The sequence below is a fragment of the Histoplasma capsulatum genome, genomic scaffold (assembly GCF_000149585.1).
Source record: "Histoplasma capsulatum NAm1 scaffold_3 genomic scaffold, whole genome shotgun sequence".
NCBI lineage: Eukaryota > Fungi > Ascomycota > Eurotiomycetes > Onygenales > Ajellomycetaceae > Histoplasma > Histoplasma mississippiense.
The window spans coordinates 1411818-1435217 of NW_001813980.1; the positions used below are offsets into that span (position 1 = coordinate 1411818).

Consider the following 23400-nt stretch of genomic DNA (forward strand, 5'->3'; position numbering starts at 1 on the left):
ACTGATAGCAGATACAGGTTGCTACCTAGAAAATTGATCTCTCTGTTGAGGGCCATAGCTGGTGATAGTTTCCATCCTTGTCTTTATGATAGGAGCAGCTGCGCCTGGATGGCCTTAAATCCCAACAAAGGTGATATTGAGCTCGAAATTTAGCACTTTGGGCCGCCATTTGCCTAATGAGGACAGGATCAACGACTATTTATCACAGGCCGATGCTGGTGCAAAGCGCAGCCAGGGGTGACTTTTCTTATTTGAAGGCCATAACTCTGATACAACAGATTAACATAAGTATTTGTACGGGTCCTGGAAAATTTTTTGCCGTCCAACATTTGCTGAATGAGGATGGCATACCCTTTCGACCATTGAAAAAGGCCCCATTCAAGGCGCACAGAGACTGGCTCCCCAAGAGCTATAAACCACATCACATCACTCTGCAATGGATCATTTCAAAGCAGACCAACTTGGCTGCCTTTTTATGAAAAATGTATCCTAACATCTCATATGCGCTTCTGTCGGTGGCGCTCATTGTGCTAAGTATGGTGCATCTCATCTTGCTTACCGTTCACCGTCCCAAGTCTCACTGTTCGCCTGAGATATCAATCTTTGTTCTCTTTATCTGTGTCAATGCTGTTGTCATTGGCATTAGTCTATCAGGCTTAAGGTGTGGGGGTGAGCAGTCCCTTCTACTGAGGTGGTGATGATAAATGCTAAATGCTTGTTTCAGATACACCAGCATTTTACTATCCCTTGGGAATATGTACAGCATTTCCGCTAGCCCTTGAGGTGCGTTATTCCCAGTCCCCTGCTTTGATCCTCACTAACCGCGATGTCTAGATGATTCGGCTGAGCAAAATCCAGGCCGGACCACTTACGAACGCCCTCCTGCATCAATTATTTTTAGGGTATTGTTTTCTGTCCCCTGCAGTAAAGCTCGAGTTGATCTTACGATGTGCTCTTCCCCCAGTCTTGATAGGCCTTTGCTCATTGAGTTAGCTCGGTCGTCTGTGAAGTGTTGCTCAAAGGTACAGCTGTGGCTGTATCTATCAACTACACAGTCCTCGCGATTGCCGGTCTGCTTTTTTGATGTGGAATTTGTGGTATACCATCTCAGAGGTCTATTATCTGTGAAGTTGCAATCCATACACTTCTTGTTATCATAACAGCAGGGTTTGCTGCAGGTGGACTCGTCCACGACTGGCCCCTCTGGATCGAAGTAAGTTCAATGAAACCATGGATGTCGTTCCAACGTGTGCTGATATGGGATCCAGGCAATGTTGATTATCACTATTGGTGTCTATCTGGCTCGAAATATTCCCACCCTGTCTGGCGAGCCGGGGAACACAGTGCCGTTACCGAACCCAGACGACACATCCAATCTAGACCAGCTCAGGCCCCACCAAGAAAATCGTTCTGCTCACCTCCCTTTCATTCCAAGCCGTGATAGGGCCATGGCGATGATAAAGACTGTAGTGGGGTTTGGCACCGGGGCAACATCAACGACTGAGAACTATACACAACTAGCCGAGATTGGAACAGCTCGCTCTGAAACAGCACATCTGATACATCACTCTCTCCTGTTTCTGCTGTGATGGTCTAACAGTAATTTCTAGAAAATTAAAGCAGTGATCTCAATTTACTATCCAGATCTGCCGATCTTGAGCATGGGGATATTTACTGTACGATGTGAGGGACGCGAGGGGAACTATTCGCGGAACCTGAGATACAATGAATTGACTGCTCGTAGCGATGGGAAAGCTGCGCTTCAATTGTTCCAGCTCTGATTTTTTAAATTCTTTTTTATTTTGCTTCTTTTTCCCCTACAACCCTTGTCCATGACTGGCCCCTCTACACTGTGCTGTTACATAGCTTCCCAGACAACACATCCGATTTTTCCTGTTTCTGATTGCATTGAAATGTGGCTGCCTCTAGTCATGTAGCAAGGTCCCATACTCTTCTGAATTTACTTGCTTCTAATTGCTTGAACATTGAAGGGTTTTAACTATTTCTATTTAATACCATAACAATATCAATTGATCTAACTTCCAGGTTTCATTTCTGCTCCCGCCTTGTCTTCTTTGCTGGAAAGCTTGTCATGCAGCTGGATGCTTCTTACTCTAGTCTTATAGCTTCAGAATAAGGATATTAAAGCTAAAGGCTCGAGCACAAATATCTTCAGACCTTATATGATATTCTTCACTTCATGGTCTGGTGAAGGTACAATTGAGTACACAAACGGTTTAGACACAGCAACAAGCAAAGTAATTCTGAGTTTGAGAGGTATTTGATCTTCTTAGAATGTTCTTTTCATTGTGTAGCTAACGCCTTTTCAGAGATGGACAAAGATTTGACCTCGGGCCAGCAAGTACGGAAAAGAAGAAGCACCCAAGCGATGCGAGACAATGCAGAACCCAACAAAAGAACCAACAGATCTCAGGATCAAGATGACAATCAAATCACAGCACATGATCTATTGAACAAAATACAGGGAAAAAGCCAAACCAAGGAAGGATATGTTCAAAAAACAGTTCGCCAACGTCTGAGACTCTACTGCTGCAGATGTGAGGAGGATGTTAGCGGTGGGGGGGAATGTCGACGATGTGGCCATGCATCGTGTCCGGAGTGCTTGCACGAAAGGAGACTGTGTGGGGAAAAAAGATCAGTTGACCCATCACACGAACTGAACCAAGCGAATAGCCGTCATGATACTCAAACAAATCTCCAAAAAAGCTCAGTCCCGGCGATCCGTCTTAGCCAAGCTATCGATAGTGATGGGGATCCAGAAGCGCTCTATATGTTGCCCTACACTAAACTGAAGCAGAAACTGGAGAAAGATGCAACAAAAATGGAAGACCTGGGTTAATCGAGCCATCAAGTGCTGCTACTGCGAAGGAACTGGTTCAGCGGTCAACGGATGCGTATGTGGGCATAAGTATTGTGGAATATGCTTCCGTTACTCAGAATGAGCCCGACGCGACAGGCGAACCTGTGGGGGAGATTCGAGATTTGTAAGATGGGAGTGCAATTGTGCTGTGGGGAATTTAGACTCGACGTTTCAGGGGCTCTCGGATCAGCAATTTGACCCTATCAACTTTCAAGTCAGATGACATACAACATTTCAAGATGTAGAATGTATTTATTGAACTGCTCATCTGCTCTTTACAACTTTCTCGGCCGCTCTACTCCAGAAGGATAATGCTGTTGATATTTCAAGATGTAGAGAATATATATTGCAATGGGTTAAGTTCATCTGCTGATAGAAAAACACACAGTTAATTATAGCAACATCACCCTTTGTGCTTCTTGTTCACCGAGAGCGGCTGGGAGGGGGGAAGGTTTACATAACCCTTCAAAATGAGAAAAGATAGATAATCAAGGGCCATGCAAATATCAGCTCCGGTTGCGCGAGGCGAAGAGTATTTTCCCAAACAGAATATCTGCTTTTAACATTCCAAAGACAATAAATAAGAAGCAGTTCTTGCCTCCATTGACATAACTACTCTTAGAATATTACACAAGCCAGCCCGGCAGATTTTGCAGAGATGGAGAGTTCCAGGCCACCTGTCCATGGTCTCTATGCTAATAAATTCCAGGAGCTCAATTTACCTCCGAATTCCACGGGCACAAGACAGCCAACAGCTTGTTCAACCCATCAGCAAAGGTGGCATTCTAGAAATCTCACTGGTTGTTCAATCTGCAAAGCATGTCAGATGTGATGAAGCAGCATCTATCTGCTGCAACTGCTTAAAAAGGAGCTTTCACTGCAATGATGCCCAGAGTGAAACACTCTACAGATTCATTGACCCTAGCCAGGCGGCTCCAATCAAAAACCGGTGTCTCCAGCCCACACCCATTGCCATATAAGGATCCAACTTCCCCTTGCCAACATTCTATGGATTTGCAAAGTGGATCCACACTTCATCAGAATTCCTTGCTATGGTGAGTCTGCTATTCTTCATCTACTTAGAAGAGTGCGACTAACAGGCAAGGATATTGAAACTAATCCCATCACTGTCAATGATGAGGCTCGCGATCTCCAGTCCCATTCCTCCAGCGATGGTCCGTACTTGATTAGCAATGCTGATTGTTACTCAGACTATCCTGATATCCGTGGTGATGTATGAAATACAAATGGAATTGACATTGCCATGCTAATTCTAAATAGGTTTGTCGCGGCGATGAAAATGCACCCTTGACTTTCATTGTTTCCATCTCAGAGCCTGTACTTCAAGAGCGGCTGGAGTATCTGAAGGCTCATACTTTTCATCTACAGCGTATCCTTCACACATTCTCTGAGAATAGAGTTGATGGACCTCTGGCATTACCATACGCGCTCTGTCTGGTAAAAATTCTCCGACAACACGCAGGGCAGCAATTGTCTGTGAAGAGATTGGATGATACCATCCAATTCCTCTCCACACGATTGAGAGGGCTGCTGTCAACACCTCTGTTATATACCGATCGAGGTCGCATAAGTCGTGCGTCACTTCTACTTCAACGGCAGGTGTTCCACAAGCGTCAGAACTTGCCAGGAGATCTCTGGCAACGGAGCACTGTTTTGAGCTTCTCCATGGATGACAATCTAACTGTAACATTGTTCCTTACAAATCATCCCTATTTCAAAGTACCTGATGAGATTTGGAATGGTGTTAACTCCTTGGATTCGGGTATTGCTGATGTGGCTGTGATGTTTGGTGTTGGTTAATGTGTTTTACCACTGTAGAAGGATAATGTTGTTCTCAGATAGCTGTAGCACCATCTAATCTTCTAATTCTTCACTCATTCATCTACAGTTAGCATACACACTCTTAATGATGGTTTTTCACAATGAACATTTTTAGCACCATGTCCAAGTGTTTCTGCCAGGATCCATGCACAGTTTTGACACAAGCGCCTCATTGCTGACGCGGAAAAACTATATACAAGGAATTAATGGGTGAGCTGCTAAAAATTTCCTCCAACATCGGATGCGTATGTGGGCATGGGTATTACCCAGTATGCTTTCATTAGTGTTGTAGAAACTTAATTTAACTTGCTGAGTATTTTCAGAGGCTCTCAGATCAACAATTTTTCCGACAGTTTAGATTACATAGAACATCTTAATGAGGCGTTTGTGTCAATACTGCGCATGAATTCTGAACAGAAACACTTGTGATTGGCTAAAAAGGCGCTGAGGAAAATGATGCTAATTGTGCCTCACTCAGACAAGAAGATACAGTAGCTATCTGATCTCTTTGTAATAGAACGGTTGAGGAAGAGCAGATAAGCAGCATCACTTATCTCATTTGCATCTTTTAATTAATCATCTAATTGTGAGGCTCTGAGCAGCTATAAGAATAGCCATGTTCGTCCACATTCATGTAGCAAAATACAAATCGTTATCCACAGGAGCCTCAAGGCCATGAAGAAGAGTTTCACAAAGAGTATATAATCAGCTTCAAGTTGTTTTTTCATCATGATAAGTTGAGCACTTCTGTAAGTTTGCTGTTTCTTAATGCTTATCTTATTCAGGAATCTCTCAATATCATTGCTCAAGTGAGACAATAGTGACCGAAATATTGCCAATCTGAATGATCTCTATAACGCGTTACTCCAAATGAGACAGGATATTGAAGAAAATATTAGCACTCTGAAGGAACCTCTTCGGCATCTTAGCAACGCCAAGACAACTGGTGACATACAAAAATATCTTCAAGAATTTTCCATCGAATTCCACAAGCTTTTTTTGTTGTTTGAAAAGCTGGCCGGTTTTACATCGTGCGCTTTGAGTATAGGTATAGAAACAGAGGAATTGGGTGGGTTCAGATGGCATATAGCCGCTTTATGAGAAGATTACAGACATATACAGCAGATCGTGTACACATGCTCATTATGTCGTCAATTGCAAGATGCTAAGCTTCGTCGAGGGGTACAGTACCTTCAGGAACAGATGTGTGATTTAGAAGCTATTTGTGAAGAAAGTAAGAAGCAACTAAAGGCAGACTTGGAAAATCTGAAGAAGGACCTGTTTTAGTGCATATTAATGTGTTTTATCCATAAAATCTCAAACTCATTCAAAGCGATCTCAAATCTCCAAGCAACACACCCAGAGCGATTTGGTCGTTGCTTGTTGGAAATGCTACCTTCGTGGCTTATTGGGTATGGATAGTCATGCACATATTGATCTCCAGTCGGGTTGGGCGAAGCGAAGATCCGAACCGTTTGTTCCGCTAATAAATTCCAGGGGCTCAATCCAAGTTCTCTGGGCAGGAAGCAGTCAAAGTAAGATTGGCTTGCACTCTGGACCTTGTTGTGTCTCTCACTAGATTCCATAAAGAGAGGCCTTGCACCCACCCGCTCCCATCCTCTTATTCTCTACACACATCGGAAACGATGCTAGCCGGCATGGGATCACAGAATTTCAATCTCAACCATTTTATTTGCCCCCGTTTCAAAAGACTTTTTAGCTGGTTTCTAGTTTTTACCTTTTCTTTTATCTTGCTTGGTGCTGCCTTCTGAGTTACCCTCTGGATGGTCGCAAAAGTCGCCGTGTGGTTAGCTGCTCAGTTGGTCAAAATATTTCCTCAGCCACAAAGAGCAAAGACAAAATGGGATTGAACAAGAGTTGTTATATTCAAGTCCTTGAAGAAGTGAAAATTCCAGAACGACAGATGTCCAAAGAAATCAAAATAGCTCAGGAGGTGCCATCAGTCATGGTTGATGATTCTGAACTGCAACTGGCTGCAAGGGGAACAAGGGAGCCGCTCAAAAATGCCGGCCAGAATATACTGTGATCACCCAGATTGCCGCAATCATATCCCATACTTCAAGAGACACAGTGACTGGAGGTATGCAGCTCTTTTTTTGAATATAATTCCCATTTCTTGAGCTATGTGTTAAGTACATGAACAGCAAACACATGGATAAACATGACCACTCATACAGGTGCACGATCCCCGGTTGCAACTGATCATTTACCCGGAAACATAACATGCACTGTCATGTAGAAGAGATTCATTAAAAAGAGAAGAAGTGAATATGTCCTTATTCAGACTGTGATCACAGCTCAGAAAAAGGATTTACCAGAGAGGCATATCTCAAATATCATATCCACCACATTCATACAAAATGAGATCGCTTTCTCTGTGACAAAATTACTCAGCTTTAGTGGGAAGTTATGAAAACAGATTCAAGATTGAAAGAGATAAAAATGAAGCTGAAACAGTTGCAGAAGCTGACTGAAAAAGATACTTGCTTTGCATTTTCTCTTTTCATTCAGCTTTCTTCCTTTGCAGAGTTTGAAGTGGAAGTTTCAGAATGAGTTTGAAATATATTGACAATCTGTATTTACTTCTCTCTGATGCAGAGCTCTGTGTGATTTTCTGTTACAGTACATGTGTCGTTTGCTGGTTGATAATGTTGTTGAATCAAAGGAAAATGATTGGTTATCCAAAAATAGAATTATCCTTGCTTGCGCCAATAAGAAATAGTGCATCCCGGAAAATTAGAAATCCCGGATGTTGATGAAAACCTCAGTAATGCCAAATTCTCTACACAGCTGGAATTAAGAGCTTCCATTGCAAGTGATGGCTTGTATAGACCTCAATAACTGCCTTACTGCATATGATCCGTTCTTGGGGCGCGACCTCTGGACTATCCTTCTAACTAATAAAGCTAGTGGTTACACAATGGCTACGTGTACCTTGAGCTTAAAACCATGACAAGATTATACCAGTCGAGGGTGCTTAAGTCGTGCATTGTCTGATGAGATTTGAAATGGTTTTCACTCCTTGAATTCCTTGGATTGGTGTATTGTTGATATGACTGTGATGTTTGGTGTTGGCTAATGTATTTTATCACTTTCTCAGCTGGTCTAATATTTTGCCAACAGAAATCCGAAGCCCCGTCATCCAGTAGCTCAGAACATCATCAGTGAATGTTCGCCTTCTCTGATTCTTCAGATTGGGGTGACAGAGATTGTGATCTCTGACAGCTGTGTTTTTCTGATTGATGCATCTTGTCCGCTCGCTCATTGCCTTATTTGCGCCTTACGTCGACGCGGGAAATGATACACCGCTGGAATCAGAGGATGGGCTCCCATTGCAACTGATAGCTTGGGGTTCATTTCCCGACAGGGGATGGCCCCTGCAGCGAGTATCAAGTCTAATGTTTGGTTTTTGCTCATTTTGACAATCACCACCAGCCCATTGCCTTGAGCAAACGCAGGCTAGCCATCCAAGGCTTGTCCTTATGCAAGGGGAAGGGCCATATGAACCGTTTGCCTTGCGCCTTGTTACATGCATGCGCGATTTTGGCACCGGCGCGCCAATCAAGAGGTGGGCTGTCAAAAATGGCTACTCCGCTTGGCAGCCTGTGATTTCTGCTCATTTTTCATCATTTCCTGGTTTGGCTGGTTATCTGCAAGCATAAAGGGATAGGAGTGACCCTGTCTTGATCTGTATTTTTGTATACTTCACTGTTCTTTCTCAGAACCTTCACAAGTCACATCTTGTCATATCAAGATGAGCCAGCGAGCCAGCATGTTCTTCAATCAATCGACGAGGCAATTGCTTGCCTCTTCTCCACTTGCTTTCAAACCCCACGTTTCTCAATATCGATATTCGGACCAGGTTGAAGATATCGTCGATACTGAGGAGTGTACCCATGAGGATGAGGTTGAAGAGCAGATATCATACAGTGGGAACTCAATGGCATCTGATTCAGTTACACCGGCTCTTGAAGGATTTCCAGATGTTGAGAAGTTTGATCAGCTCATGAAGAGGTAATAATCACTACATTTATTCATCTCTGAAAAGATCACTGACAGGTTATTAGTTATACTTTAAGTTCAGTAAGGACCTTAATAACCTCAAATGACGCTGAACGGATAAGAATGGTACTTCTTAACCCCGAAGACACATCCATAAAATCAGCAAATTTTCGGTATGAATGTTGAAATTTCAGTTCTTTTTACATTGAGAAGTAATATATAGTCATTTCAAATCTGGTGCTAATATATGATTTGAAGGCGCTGGGTGAAAAAATCGTTCACGCTCAGCAATAACCAGATACCCAAGGTATGTTTTGAAAAGCCGTATGAAATAATGTGCTCTCAGACTGATGTTCATCTAGAACAAAACATTGATCTACTGCAAAGAAACTCTAAAACTCATTGTAATCAAAGAGAAGCTGTTTGAAATTCTGACAGAAGCACATCAGCAATGTCAACATGAAAGTCAGAGAAAGACTTTAGCACAAGCTAGAATGACATATTCCAAGTACACCCATGCTACAGATTCAAATCCCCTCTTAGAAATATCAAATGAACTAACTGCAGAATTAACAGAATCCCTGAGATGCTAGTTCAGCAATACATAAAAATATGCCCAACGTGCAGTCCAGTACTATCCGGACCACTAGTACTGGCTTTGGGAGAATTCCCAAATGTCATTGAGTTTGACAAGCGCATGGCAAGGTATCTATACCAATTCAACACTGAGAGAGGCTACTAACATGTTTATTAGTTATATCAAACATCTGCTTGATGAATTTAGAGATAAAGCTACAATATCCTGGAGCATGGCTGGGAAGATTGGAAAGACGCTTCTTGGTGACACTACAGAACCAGTCGAGTTTCAGTATGCATGTTTCAACCTTCTGAATAGTCATTTAGAGGCTGACTTAAGTGTTTTGAAGAGATTGGTTCAAAAAGATGTTCACATTAGAGCGGATCAATGGTCAGCTTTCGGTCTTCTGGGAAGGGAAACCCATTGCAACTGAAGAGAAGCTCTTTAAAATTTTGACAACAGCACATCAGAAATGTGAACATGAAGACCAGAAAAAAACATCAGCAGAAGCTAATGAATTGTATTCTTGATGAGTGTATTCATTGCTGTCTGAGAATATTTTGAAAAGATAATCTTGACTAACTTCAGAATTAACAGGGTTCGCGAGAAACTAATTCATGAATTCATTCATATATGCCCAACATGCAGGCTGAAATTCACTGAACGATCATTTGTATGTGGGTATGATGGATGCAAGAAAAGCTATCAACAGCTGAACTATCTGAGATGGCATCAGTTGAACCATGCACATTATACTTTCCCTTCTATTGATTCTTTCTATTGCTGATGTTAACAATAAGACAACCCTAAGGACATCTACCATCGCAACTTCCCTAACTGACTTCAATGTCACAAGTCAACAGACCCTCTGGCAACGAAGTTCCAGGCAGAGTCCTACCACTGCGAACGCATCAATTCTTCTACGGGTGAGCCTTGCAACTCCATCCTTTCCAATCCTCACTCTCTTAGAAGGCATGAAGATGAAATCCACAACCCTTGCAAGCAAAAGATGCGGTACAAAGGAAAAGACCTTTTTTGCAATGATAGCCTTGCAAAGCATATGCGGCTTTTCCACCCCGAAGGTGATTGACCAGACAAGCGGAAATGCAAGTCAACATATTCTTGATCAATCGACAAGGCACCTGCTCCAAACTACCACTACATACATGTACAATATCCCAAAGAGTAATTGTCTCTATACCAATTTTCCCTAATTCTTGTGTGAATGTGATGGATGTACGAAAAGCTCTGCTCTCTTGTATTACTATCTGAGATATGAAGGCCTTGGCGCCTCGTGACCGGTCAAGCATTCTCCCATAAGAGTTATCTCAGTAAACTCAGCCACTCCACTCCGAGCTAACCCAATCCGAACTACTGCTACTTTCTGCCAAGTCCTGCTAACATCTGAGCCAATCAACTGTCACGGGGCTTACACTAAACCTAAATGGGACATCCCCAGCAAACTCTTCGCGGAGCGTCTGAGAAAAAACGGTTCCTGTTTGTTAGCAACACGGGAACGATTTGCTCCAACCATAATGTTTGAGATAGAATCACTGTGCAACATCACTCATAGATCATTTCTCTACCACCTTGGAGGGTTAATTTTTCAATTTCCTGTCGATTGATGTAATTTTTATCTGAAAATACATATATTCTGAGTATGAAGTGTCGCGTCGAAAACTGCTACTATGATTTTGAACACGGGAACGATTTGCTAATTTTTCAACCATGATCATGTCTAGTCATCCAACGCCTTGATCTTGCCATCAAAACATCTATCCAGCCATCAGAGACTCTAGTCAAAGCACCGAGTGTATTTTCCAGCGACTTCCGGCAACTTCTGGCAACTTCTGACAACTTCTGAACTCTTGGCAACCTCACGCGGCACATCAACTTCTGACAACATCTCTGAACTCCTGACAACTTCTGGGATCTTCCGACAACTTCTGAACCAATCACATAACACTTCTTTTTGACAGCTGGGTCGGACAACGTCCCATCAACTGCATCAAATATGGCCAAGGGGGATCGAAGAAAACGCGCAAGTCAGCTACAACAGCGGCTTCAAAAGCCATCATTAAAGCAAATACTTTCAATGAACATTGAAGATATGCCACAACTTGTCATGAGCTATGCCGGACCAGATAGTATCGACAAGCAACAGGATGTTATTCAGTATTGTCTTCAACGAATACTTCAAGGCCCGCGTCCAGATCCTGAGTGTACTCTTCAGCCACGCATAGAACAAGTCCGTATACTTCGGCGCATGATATATGGATATAGCGACACTTTATTCATTGCCAGAACTGGCTATGGAAAGAGCCTTATTCTTCAATCCTATACAATTCTGACAGGAAAGATAACCATTCAACTGGTTCCTCTAAACAAGCTTGGTGATCAGCAAACAAGAGATATAGCACGGTTTCCCGGTGCCAATCCTTGTCTGGTCAGTGCTGATAATCTCCAGGGGCAAGAAGACTTACTCAAACGCATTCAACAAGGTGAGTATACACATATACTGCTCAGTCCAGAGCAAGCTCTTTGCAAGCGATTTCAGCATGTTCTTCAAGACCCTACTTTACAAGAAAAGATTGGGCTTGTAGCTATCGATGAGTGTCATCTTGTCACACAGTGGAGTCAATTCCGTAGTCAGTTTGCCAGGCTGGGGCACCTGAGATTGCTTCTTCGTGAGGATATTGTCTGGTTTGGCTGTTCCGCAACCCTCAGCAGTAAAGCTGAAGATATCATTCTTCAAGAGGCTGGATTTCGTTCTATTGGTGTAAACCCACGGCAGACTCAGGTTATTCGAACTTCCATTAACCGTCCTGATATTTTTATCGGCGTACATCCGATTCCACGCGGTAAACTTGTATCCTATGATATGTTATATTTTTTATTGAACGAGGCCATTGATACAGATGGAAAGATCATACCTCAACACATTTTAAAGACCATTGTCTTTATTGACAGTCATGTCAAGGTTCAACAAGCAGTGCAATATTTCCGATCAATACTTCTTCAGATCTGTCAGAATAACAGGCAGAATGTCAACAATACTGACACCTCTTTCATCAATGACACCATTCAGCATTTCACATCTCGAGTGTCTGAAGTGGATCAGAATATTCGCTTCGAGGAGTTCATGAAACCTAAGTCAATGGTATCCAGATCAGAATCGTGATTGAATTTTGCAAAGAAGGGAGTATTGATAAGGCATTTCAGCTCCTGTTTAAGCAAGACAGTATAACGTTGATTATCATTGAATACCCCTGCTTTGGAAAGTGCTGAATATAGTGCATTTCGCCGCTTCGTAGGAGTACTGTATCGTCGATGAGTCAAGATATCGGGACTCTGAATCCAAGCCTCTATAAAGGCCTCCATTCCCCAACTGTTTCGCTGTAATGTTCTGACAACGCGAGATAATTTTGACCGTCTTTTCTGCCGGTTATAAGGCATTGTAGGCAGGTGCTGTGGGCCACGGCGGTTTGATCGTGAACAAGCTCGCGGGGTATCGGTATCAGTATCGGTGATCTCGAATTCCGAAGGAGTATCAATAGATTCAAGCTCTGTTAAGTCACTGTCTGATGTGTCATATTCATCATCTACATTGTTGGGAGACTGTAGTGGTTGTAGAGAGGATTCATCTTCGAGTGATGAAGGATATTGGCTGGAGCGCGTCTGACATTGGGTGTCTTGAGATTCAAAAGACACGCTGTCTTTTGTCAACGATTGTGACATGATGAGAAGGGGTAGTGAGTTGTAAAATAGCAGAGATGATAGCAGAATGGCTGAGGATTTGAAAAATATCGGTTTGGTGATGATCAGGCAGATATTTAGGGTAGATGTATGATTTCGAAGTCAATCGAATATTTTGTATGGGCGGTGTTGATTTTCCACACACGATGGAACCGTTTCTTCTCAGACTCTCTACGAGATATTAGGTTGCGAGCACGTGTGAAGTCTCTTATTGGTCCAGAAGTTAGCAGGACTTGGCAGAAGTCTAAAGGAGTTTAGTTGGTCGCGCTAATCCGAAAATATCGAGAAGAGAGGCTGAGCATGCTGAGATAAGTGAGCGGAGTGATCACAGCTATCCTCACTCTGATAGCTATCTTGGCAAGAGCTATCCGAGCTATCCTCATGTATCTCAAGATGTATATAAACACACTCATTACCCTTAGGATCAAGGAGCTTATCTTCTTGATCACGATCAATTTATCTTATTCACTTTCTTACTTATTACCTTTACTTATACTCAGTTACATAGTACGACTATAAGTTCATCTTAAGTATACTTCTTCACAACACATACCTTAAGCCTTCGCCCCTATCTGTAAGCCCTACTAGATATTTTTATTGTTTACCTTAGGCCACTGCTGTAGCTATTGCTAGTCATTCTAGATATTCCTCTTGATGTTATATCTTAACCTGTGATAGTGGCACTACCTCCTGACTTAGTGAACAAGCTCAGTGTCGGAACTAACAAAGTCCGAATATTGTCCCAATTACTGAATATCAATAAAAATAATTGAATTGCTTGTTCTAACTTAGCTAATTACATGACAATTAGGCAGTATTTATAAGAAAAGCCATGCTCAAATATACACAAGAGATAGCACTTCACCCTATCTAGGTGAGGAATCCAAATCCTAAAGATGTTTGTAGAATCATATCCCACAAGATATCCAATATGAGCTCTGGGATCAAGCTTCTGTGATCGATTTCGATTGAGGATCTCATTGGGGATCTTTGCGTACGCACGACATCCGTAGGCACGTAAGTGAGCACAAGAATGCTGTTCGATATGAAGATATTCTTTTAGTGCTCGGAGGGGCGATTTCCATCCTAACATCTTGGTAGGGGTCCTATTCAGCAAGTAAACGGCAGCGATTGCTATCTCAGGGAACAGTGATTGGGGTAACAAGGATTCTATCCTAAGAGTTCTTGCTCTAGTAGTTATGATAGCACCTGCTCGTTCAGCAGCACCGTTCTGCTCATGGATATATTCCGAAGAGTATTCGATTTCTAGGCCCAGTTCAATTACCCAATCCTTGAAGGTATCGGATTCTTTGATTCCTTTCTCATTGTCGATTCGTATAATCTTTGTTTCACAATCAAACTGGCGTTTAATCCACCTTAAAACCTTAATCAAGGCTTTCCTAATATCAGATTTTCTCAAGGCTGTTACTGCGATATGGAAACGAAGATAATCACATACAAAATGTATGAGCCATCGTTCTCCGTTGTAGCAGTAGGAAGGCCCTTGTACAATATCTGCATGGAGTCGTTCGAAAGGCAGTTTAGATCGTATATGGGGACGGCGAGATATTTGATTCTTTGCTTTAGCAAGATGACAAGGTTCGCAGAGCTCTTTGTCTTCGATATCATTGCTCTTTGCTACATCTTTGATATCTGATATCTGAACCCCTTTGGCATCGGTTGGCAGATGTTCAACTGCTCTCATCGAGAGATGTCCTAGGCGTTGATGCCAAATCTTGGAGGAAGCAGTAGAGCTCTTCGCGGTGTAAGAAGGAGTTGTTGATGATTTTGTTATCTTAGTAGATTCTGCTGGATTGCTAGGTGGGGCAATATTAGCGAGCACTAAGGTGTTCTCACTAGTTCTGTGATATTCAGTAACCAGCAATCCGCCGTATACTTCTATGCGAGCAAAGATCGAATCATCGCTAATCCTCCGCAATCTGAACGATTTGCCATCGAGATAGATCCCCCCTATATGATAGCAAGGTTTCCAAGCGATCAGGCTGGTGTGAGACAACGGAACGTACGCAGCGTTCTTAAGAATTACTTTGAACTGCTTGCCGAGACTATTGGTCATGTAGGTCCAAACAGTTCCATATCCCATAACTCTTGTTGTCGAATCTCCTGTATAAATTTGCTCTTCTGACGGTTCATACGTTAGGAATCTAGATCGATTATTGCAGATATGTCGCTCAGCACCAGTATCGAATATCCAGGAATCTCGGAGATAGGGGCGTTGGTTGGAAGGAGAGCTCTCGACGTTCACATTTAGACATCTTGTCGATTGATCGACAGGTACAGTATCGGAAGTGATCGAAGATTGATCAGTAGGATGATCGTAGTGTGGGATGACAAGTGTGGATTTATTGACTGCAGATAGCAGTGCCCTCAACTGCTGAATCTTGATTTTTAAACATTGCTGGGTTTCAGCTTCTTTTTCTTGTGTGATCATTGAAGGTGCTATCTGTGAAGCCAGTGAATGCTTCTCATCCACCACCTGAAGCCTTGTCGCGAATCATATTTTAGCCTCCTCCAGAGCTACCATTGCTGATGGGAGTCCAGCATCCCGGTATGTATGTATGTATGTATAGGTTTAACGTCCCGGAGAAAACACGGGCAGCGCCCGTGTTTCAGAAGCCTCCCGAAGGGCATGGAGACGTGCTACGCTGGAGAGATTTCTATGTACACAGAGAGAGAAAACAGAATCCAGGTGGCAACTCTTGAGAAGACTCAGCTCATTGCAAAGGATTTTTCTGAGCTGCGCATCCACTTCTGGCCCGACGTATGGCCATTCATGGTGGGGCTATAGTGTGGTTCCCTGATGGGACCGCCGCTGCCGTGCCTGGAAGGCTTTATAGTGAGCAGAGAGGGATACCTCTCTCAGTTGATCAGAAAGCTGTCTGTGCTTCTAACATCAGAAGAAAGACAGACAAGATAAATAATGAAGGAGAGAGCACTGAAGAAGGTTGTGACAGGAAAAGAGCAGAGAATGACAGAGAGAGCAAAGAAAAGAAGGAAGAAGAAGCATTTGAGCCGATAGAGACAAGGGCAAACGAGAGGAAAACAAAGCAGAGCACGCGTAGATACAATGCCGGCAGTCAAAACCATATCAGCTGAGTCAGACACGTAGACTGTACTGATTACACCACAGCTAATTGAGACAGATGAGCTCAGTTGTGCTATCTGTACTGTCTGCATAGACTGTGATGTCCCTGGCAGTTGCACTAGCTACCGTGGGTGTACTCAGCAGGCCGGCCTCGTGGAACTGCTGCGGGGGTTGTCAGATGGTTTGCAGCCAGCCGGCTGCGTTACCTTGTGCAGTACCGTGTGTAGAACTGCGTGCAGTCCAGCAGTTCTACAAAGTCTGTAGGGGTCAGAGACCCTAGATAGGCAAACGCCGTCGCCCGGTTGTGTGGCCGTGCTGCTGGCCTCTTGGGCCAGTGAAGAAAGTGCCTCTGTGAGTGTCGACAGAGCACCAAATGTTCTGGGCTCTTGTTGTGTCCACAGACACAGGTGAGCCTTGCATCTGCATGCTGGAAACGCCTGTGGTACCAGGAGAAGTCCCCATGAGAGGAGCGGAGTGCGAGCCAGCGGTGAAGGGCATGCCGTGGCATGGTGAGCTCCGGAGGGGCCTTCACTTGGTACTCCACAGTCGGCCTGCTGAAACTCCAGCCCCGGTACCAGTCAGAGAGCTTGCCACAGGCTCCACTCCACCACTTTCGCCTTGCCTCTTGGCTGAGCTGCTTGGCCACTGTGCGGACCCCACTGACTATGGGTGTGGCCTCGAGACCATAGGCTGGGGCTGCAGTGGATGAGACTGCCCGCTTAGCCAAGCGGTCTGCTTCCTCATTGCCCTCTATCCCCATATGCCCAGGAGCCCACTTCAGGCCGACATTGTGCTGTCTGAGGAGCTCATGGCAGCGGTTGTAGGCCCAGTTTGAGGAGGCTGCTGCACTGCCCCGTATGCCCCAGATGACTGAGGTGTTGTCGAGGCAGAGCCAGATCTGAGGGTTGCTGCTGTCCTCTGTGACACAAGGTAGGAGCTTCACGGCGCACTCCAATGCCCGGCAGGCACCAACTGCCTCAGCGTCGAAGACATGTGACATAGGGCTCAGCGCAGCTGAGAAGCTGGCCAGCTGTTTATTTCCCTGATAGACTATGAAGCCATAGCCCACCTGCCTGCTGTTGTCAAGGTTCCGTTCTGATCCATCTGAGAAAACATATAGATCTGTTGAGGGTTGACTTCTCCACCATTCCTTGAATGCCTGAGCAGCACTCTTTTTGTCTACACCCTCTGTGGGGTCTGTCCCGCATCCCTCTGAGTAGTGTGGGATGGCAAGTGTGGGTCTATTGACTGCAGGTAGCAGCGCCCCCAACCGCTGGATCTTGGTCTTTGAGCGCTGCCGGGTTCCAGCCCCTCTTCCTCGTGTGATCATTGGAGGTGCTATCCGTGAAGCCAGTGGGTGCTTCTCATCCACCACCTGAAGCCTTGTCGCGAATCGAATTTTGGCCTCCTCCAGAGCTACCATTGCTGATGGGAGCCCAGCATCCCGGTATAGGGTAGCGATGGGCGTTGTACGGAAAACTGGGAGGACCCCTCTGGCTGCCATAGTAAGTACCTTCTCAACTGTCCCCACATGCCATCCCAGGCGGGAGCTAACCTCCCCACTCCTGCCCGTGTGCCTTGCTGGCTGCGTGCGGCCGCCGTACCAGGCCTCTGTGCCATAGAGCAGTGAGGGAACCACGCAGGTGGTGACCGCCTTCCGCAGAGCGTCTGCTGGGGGCCCGTCTCTGGTCTTTCCCAGACTCCGGATGTGCTGGGCCACGGCCCTTGCCTTCTTTGCCCGGGTGGAGACATGTGGTCTCCAGGTGAGCCTTCTGTCGAAGTGTACACCCAGCCAGCGAAGTGCTGGCTCCTGTCCAGCTGGGGCAGTAACAGGGTGAACAGTGAGATCCTCAGACACAACTACTGCTGGTGCCTCATTGTGTCGCTTTCTTGTAAGATGGATCATCTCAAGTTTCTCTGGTGCGAAGGCCACCTTGTTTATCTCCCCCCACCTCAGAATACTCTGTATATCCTGTCTGAGAAGGGTGGCATTGTTGTCAAGTGAGTGGGTCGCCCGCCAGATGTTCAGATCATCCGCATAGCCAAAGCGCAACTCCGAGTTTTGCCACAGCAGCTCTGCCAGGTACAGAAGGAACAGTATTGGTGACAAAGGAGACCCCTGTGGCGTGCCACATTGCATCTGATGTGCTGCTGTGGTGGTCCCCTCCAGCCGGACCTGAGCTCTGCGTTCAGTGAGGAAACTGTCAATGAGCTGCAGCAGCTCGCGTGGCCACCCCTGCTGCGCCATCCGCTGAAGCAGCCGCCTGCGCAGCACAGCATCAAAGGCACCCTGCACATCCATTGTGACCATGGACACTTCCTTGTTTTGTGCGAAGGCTGCCTCCACCTCATGAGTGAAAGCAGCTACCAGGTCCATTGCAGATCGTCTGGGCAGCGCCCCCCCATGCTGTGGGCTGACTATGCCGTGAATGAGTGCCGTGTAGGCCAGTCGCCTTGCAATGATGCGTTCCAGCCCTTTGGAGATTACTGAAAGCAGGGCAATGGGCCTCCAGGAGCGGACTGAGCTTCTATCTCTCTTACCCACCTTGGGTATCATTGCCACCTCTGCCAGTTTCCAGGCTCGTGGGAAGTGGCAGAGCCGGAGGCAGCAGTTGTATAGCTGCTGTATAAAGAGAGACACATGCTGCCAGCATGCTTTGAGCATCCGCACTGTGATTCCATCCGTGCCTGGGGAGGTGCTCTGTACCCCAATGGTGTTGCGCTCCATCTCCTCCATCCCAACCCGGGGGTTCCAAGGCAGGTTCCCCATGCCGCTCCAGTGCTCATCATCCAGTGGGTCATACTCCAGATCATCAGCTGAGTTGTATCGCTTCAGAATTGCTTGTTGAAGTGCCTCAGCTTTGGCGGCTGTCTCTTCTATGACCTGATCCCCAATCACCAGAGGGGGTGCTCTGAGGTTGGGTTCCAGCTTATGCCATGCCACCACCCGGTACAGGTCTCTACCATCTCTGGCCTCATTGATCACCTGCCTCCAGTATGCACGCTTGGCCTTGCGCACTGCATCCTTGAACTGGTGCTTCGCGGCCTCTGTCTGGTGAGTGGTGAGCTCTCGGTGCGCTCTTCGGCAGTCTGCTGTCCACCAGGGGGCTGTGGTCCGCCCTTGTTGAGCTGGCTTACTGACTGCCTGAGCTGCAGCCAGAAGACTCTGAGTGAAGTGCTGGGCCAGATCATCAAGCTGTGCCACATTTCCAACCCCCTCTGGGCAAGGCATGTCCACCATGAGACCTCTGACAAGATCTGCAAAGGGCTCCAGCTGAGAGTCTGTGATCTTGATCCGAGCATCACTCAGCTGTGTTTGAGGTGTTGTTGGCAGCATAGTGATCATAGACTGGTGATCTGAGCCGCAGTGTAGATCTTGACGCACTGTAGTGGAAGCAAAGGCCACATTGGAGAAGGTGAGATCAATCACATGACCTGCTGCATGAGTCGGAACCCCTATCTCTCCCACAAAGTCCATCCCATGTTCACTGGCCCATTGGACAAGCTCCCCGCCCCGGTGCAGATTCACTGCCCCTGGTTCAAAGGCATCATGCCGTACGTTGATATCCCCACCTATCAGACAGCGGGCTGGTGGGCTCAGATTGGTCAGATAGTCCATGACTGCGTCTGTCCCAGGCTGTCTGTACACATTGAGAATGTGGCAGCCATTTACACTGACCCATAGCAGATCCCTGCTTTGCACAGACCGGTGTTGCTGTGCCCTTGTCTTTGAGCCCTTGCGTACATATGTCATGACCCGGGGCCTCTCCTCCTCTCGCTGCTCCGGGTTAGTGTCATCCCAGCGGTCTATAGGCGCAAAGCACTCATACGCTGGGTGGTTAGAAGTCTTGGTGCCAGGGTGTGTGTATGGCTCCTGTATACAGACCACTTCACAGCCCTGCTCGAAAGCAAGCTGCAGAGCTGCTGTGTGACAGGGGGCTGCCCTGGCCGTATTTGCCCAGAAGACCTGCAGGGGGCGATTTTCCTGCTGGTTGTTCCTGCGGCGCCAGCCGCGTCGCTGGTGTTGGTGTCCTAGCATGAGGAGTCACTTGGTGAGCTGCTGCCGAAGTCCACCTGCGGGATGAGGTTGAAGACCTCCAGACCTGCCATCTGCATGCTGGAGTCAGACTGTTCTTTAGCTGCTTGGCTGTGCTGCCGCACTGCTGTGCGAGCTGAGCGTCGCCTGGTGCGGGCCACCTGCCAGGTGGCACCCTCCTCACTGATGGAACTCTGAGTAGCCGCCCGCTTGCGGGGTGCTAGCCCAGCGGGCTGTGTTGACTGGGTTGACTGAGTGGTTGGTGGAGGTACCACCACTGCGACCATTGGTGCTGGCTGTGCTGGCGGCGGTTGTCGCTCCTGAGCATCCCTGTGGCACCTGTCGCCAAGGCGGCGAACAGCTGCTAGCTCTTTTTGAGTTAGGCGCCTGAGGGTGCCATTCACGCGCCTGGGTGCGGCAGGCAGTGCTGATGCCCAGCTGGGTAGGGTTGGCAGCAGTTGGCACATCTTGGCGCTCTCTTGCACTCCGCGCCTGTTGGCCCCTCATGCTGGCTTGTGGGCTCACTGCAGTTGGAGCATCTTGCCAGTCGCGCACACTTTGGTGGGTGGCAGAACCCCTGGCATCCTGGGTTATGTCTCACTGTCAAAGGCCGTTTCTCAATCAGCCTGGCCCTCTCACTGGCATTGAAGAGTGAGAAGCCTTTTACCGGGGCAAGGAAGGAGACAATCCATGTAATCTTCCCTGTCTTGGGGTTCACCCCATGACGCGAGGGTCGACAGCTCACTGGCTTTACCTTTGCCTGAGCCAGAACCTCTCCCTCAATCATCTTGTCTGTGGGGATTCTTGCCCCTTCCCAGTCCTGGACAAATTCTGGGACCCCTGGGACAGCATAATTATACCACCGCTCTGGTAGCCGGATCTCCGTGGCGCCAAGGACTTCACAGAGAGTAGCCACTGCCTTCTCAGTGGTCAGAGCGTCGCGTATGCCTCTGTCGCTTGGTGTGATCGCCCAACCTGTCCTGGTGGGCTCCACCTTCGGCACATTGGCCACATCCCCCACCCCCTGAATGTTTGCAGCGATTGCCTGCCGCACAGCATATGGCTGTAGCCGGGCGACCCGTTTCTCTGGCTGGAGGGTGACGAGGACTCGTGGGTCCTCTTGCTGTTTTGTGCCCCCTGTGGGGCCCCCTGGCTGACTGGCGCTTTTGGGCTGCAGGCTAGCTCCACTAGCCCTGCCTGCCGAGGAAGCCGCAGTCTTGGCAGGGGCAACCCCAGGGAGGGCAGAGTTTTTCCCCCTCTGAGCAACACCCGCCCAGGTAGTCGGCTCCCTCGCAGCTGTCTTTGCTGCATTTGGCTGCGGATGAGTACCCGGGGCAGCACCCCCTCTCAGAATTGATGCTGCACTCAGATCTGCTGTCACATACTTGACAAACCTCTCACAGAAGATTCGGGCAAAGTTCTGACTGACTGGCTGCTTCTCCTCCTCAACCCAGCTGTCCAGAGTCTTCGCCAATCTGATGAGAGCCTTCTGCTGCAGTTTCTGTTGCTGTTGAGCCTCCTCAAACTGCTTCTGCAGCCGAGAGGTGGCCGTGGGGATGCTGTCGCTGGCTCCTTTGAGGACTGGGGGAGGCATTGTGACAGTCTTCCTCTGCCTCTTGCCAGCCTTTCCAGCGACAAAATTGGCCGGTGACTCCGGCTCCAGTGGCCTGGTGTAGGCCGTTTCGATGTCCTTGGGCGGACGGGAGGGCGTTGAGGGCTCCATGACCACTCAACCTGTGCAGTACACACACGTAGAGAGATCGCAGAGGGCGTGCGATGATATTGAACGGGTTGGAGGGTTAAAATTATACGAAAAACAGTTGGAAAAGTGGAAAATTCAAATGTACCCCTACGTTCGTGGGTAGTTGTAAGGATAGCTATTGAACCTATACATACATACATACATACATATATTATTGATTCTTGACAAATTAGAAAAGAGTCAGAAGTTTTCAATGCTGAATTATTTGCAATTTCAAGAGCTTTTAAATTGGTTGATATGAAGATTGAACAATGGAAAAGATTTGAGAATATTTGAATATTCTCTGATAATCAAGCTAAGCTTAAAAGACTTCAAAGTAATAAAATCAGCAATGGACAGTCAATGCTAGAGCTGATTTTGAAAAGTTTTTAAAATATTCAAAGAAAAATCTTATTCAATTGTTCTATTCATCTTCACTGAGTGCCTGCTTACATGGGTATACATGGCAATGAAATAACTGATAAAGCTATAAAAAAAGCAGTTGAATTAGAAGTCTGCTTTTAAAGAATTGTAATATGAACTTTTAATAAGAGAAAAATAAGAGAATCATGTTTACAAAAATGACAAGATATCTGGTTTTTACAAAAAAAGAGTGTACATTATTCCAGGTTTGAAACTAAACCAAAATAGAAAGCTTGCTCAATAAAATATAAAAAGAAACTATTTGCTATAATAATGCAGCTAAAGCTTGGACATGATTATTACATGTATTAAATTAACTTTGTATATTAGCTTATTCTTAAGTTGAAAAATCCTGGAGTATTTCAGGTAGATATTATAGTCACTGACTGCATATATCTATAATGAAAGAATAATAATAATAAGAAGAAGAAACTAAGAGCTATAAATGATAAGCAAAAGAGAAAGTAAGAGAAAGATTGTACATATATAATTTAGAATGATGTTAAGAGTTAAAGAAGAAATAAATCATATATGAAATGTCAATGAAGAAAAAAGAGAGAGGATAAAGATTTCTGACTTTCAACCACAAAAATGTGCAGCATCTTGATGTAGTAGATGTGGTACTATTGAACATACTGCTTATACATGTGAAAGCAGATTTGTAAATAATTTTTAATATAATTAATCTATTTTTCTTACATGTTAGTTGTGATATTTGATTATAAAGATTTAAAATGATGAAAAGTAGCCGACTCACTTGTGTGGCCGACTCGCTTGTGGATTATGTTATTGATCTTCCACAGTGATGGTTTCTCTACCTTTTTTTTCATTTATAATATCTTCATCATACTCATCAACTTCATTCATCTCTTTATAATAATTCATGAAATTATGAACTGTTTTTAATGCAAAAATCAAATCAATTTATATAATTATTGAGAATTTATTTTTTGCTCAATTATATATTTTAAATCATTGTTTAAACACTCTGAAGACATACTCAATTATATTTTTC

The 23400-nt window shown here is 45.6% G+C and overlaps 4 protein-coding genes across 4 annotated transcripts; 2 read left to right on the forward strand and 2 right to left on the reverse strand.

Moving 5' to 3' along the window:
* Window positions 1-482: 482 nt before the first annotated feature.
* On the forward strand, window positions 483-4702 carry HCAG_03562 (predicted protein; the record flags this gene model as incomplete). The annotated part of the gene is made up of 13 exons (XM_001541414.1): window positions 483-669; window positions 725-783; window positions 835-988; window positions 1179-1213; window positions 1611-1676; window positions 2127-2277; window positions 2331-2362; window positions 2850-2915; window positions 3280-3332; window positions 3591-3702; window positions 4038-4056; window positions 4093-4115; window positions 4163-4702. The coding sequence occupies 13 exons, from the start codon at window positions 483-485 to the stop codon at window positions 4700-4702; spliced, it is 1497 nt and encodes a 498-aa protein (XP_001541464.1).
* A 3814-nt stretch (window positions 4703-8516) lies between these two features.
* On the forward strand, window positions 8517-12504 carry HCAG_03563 (predicted protein; the record flags this gene model as incomplete). The annotated part of the gene is made up of 10 exons (XM_001541415.1): window positions 8517-8758; window positions 9005-9053; window positions 9109-9254; window positions 9323-9451; window positions 9501-9614; window positions 9972-9996; window positions 10187-10508; window positions 10716-10820; window positions 11066-11134; window positions 11303-12504. 10 exons carry the CDS (start codon window positions 8517-8519, stop codon window positions 12502-12504), a joined length of 2403 nt encoding a protein of 800 aa, XP_001541465.1.
* A 1371-nt stretch (window positions 12505-13875) lies between these two features.
* On the reverse strand, window positions 13876-14600 carry HCAG_03564 (predicted protein; the record flags this gene model as incomplete). The annotated part of the gene is made up of 2 exons (XM_001541416.1): window positions 13876-14479; window positions 14539-14600. The coding sequence occupies 2 exons, from the start codon at window positions 14598-14600 to the stop codon at window positions 13876-13878; spliced, it is 666 nt and encodes a 221-aa protein (XP_001541466.1).
* A 1787-nt stretch (window positions 14601-16387) lies between these two features.
* Window positions 16388-21944, reverse strand: HCAG_03565 (conserved hypothetical protein; the record flags this gene model as incomplete). Its single annotated transcript, XM_001541417.1, has 4 exons — window positions 16388-19992; window positions 20235-20302; window positions 20406-20806; window positions 20967-21944. 4 exons carry the CDS (start codon window positions 21942-21944, stop codon window positions 16388-16390), a joined length of 5052 nt encoding a protein of 1683 aa, XP_001541467.1.
* Between the last annotated feature and the right edge of the window lie 1456 nt (window positions 21945-23400).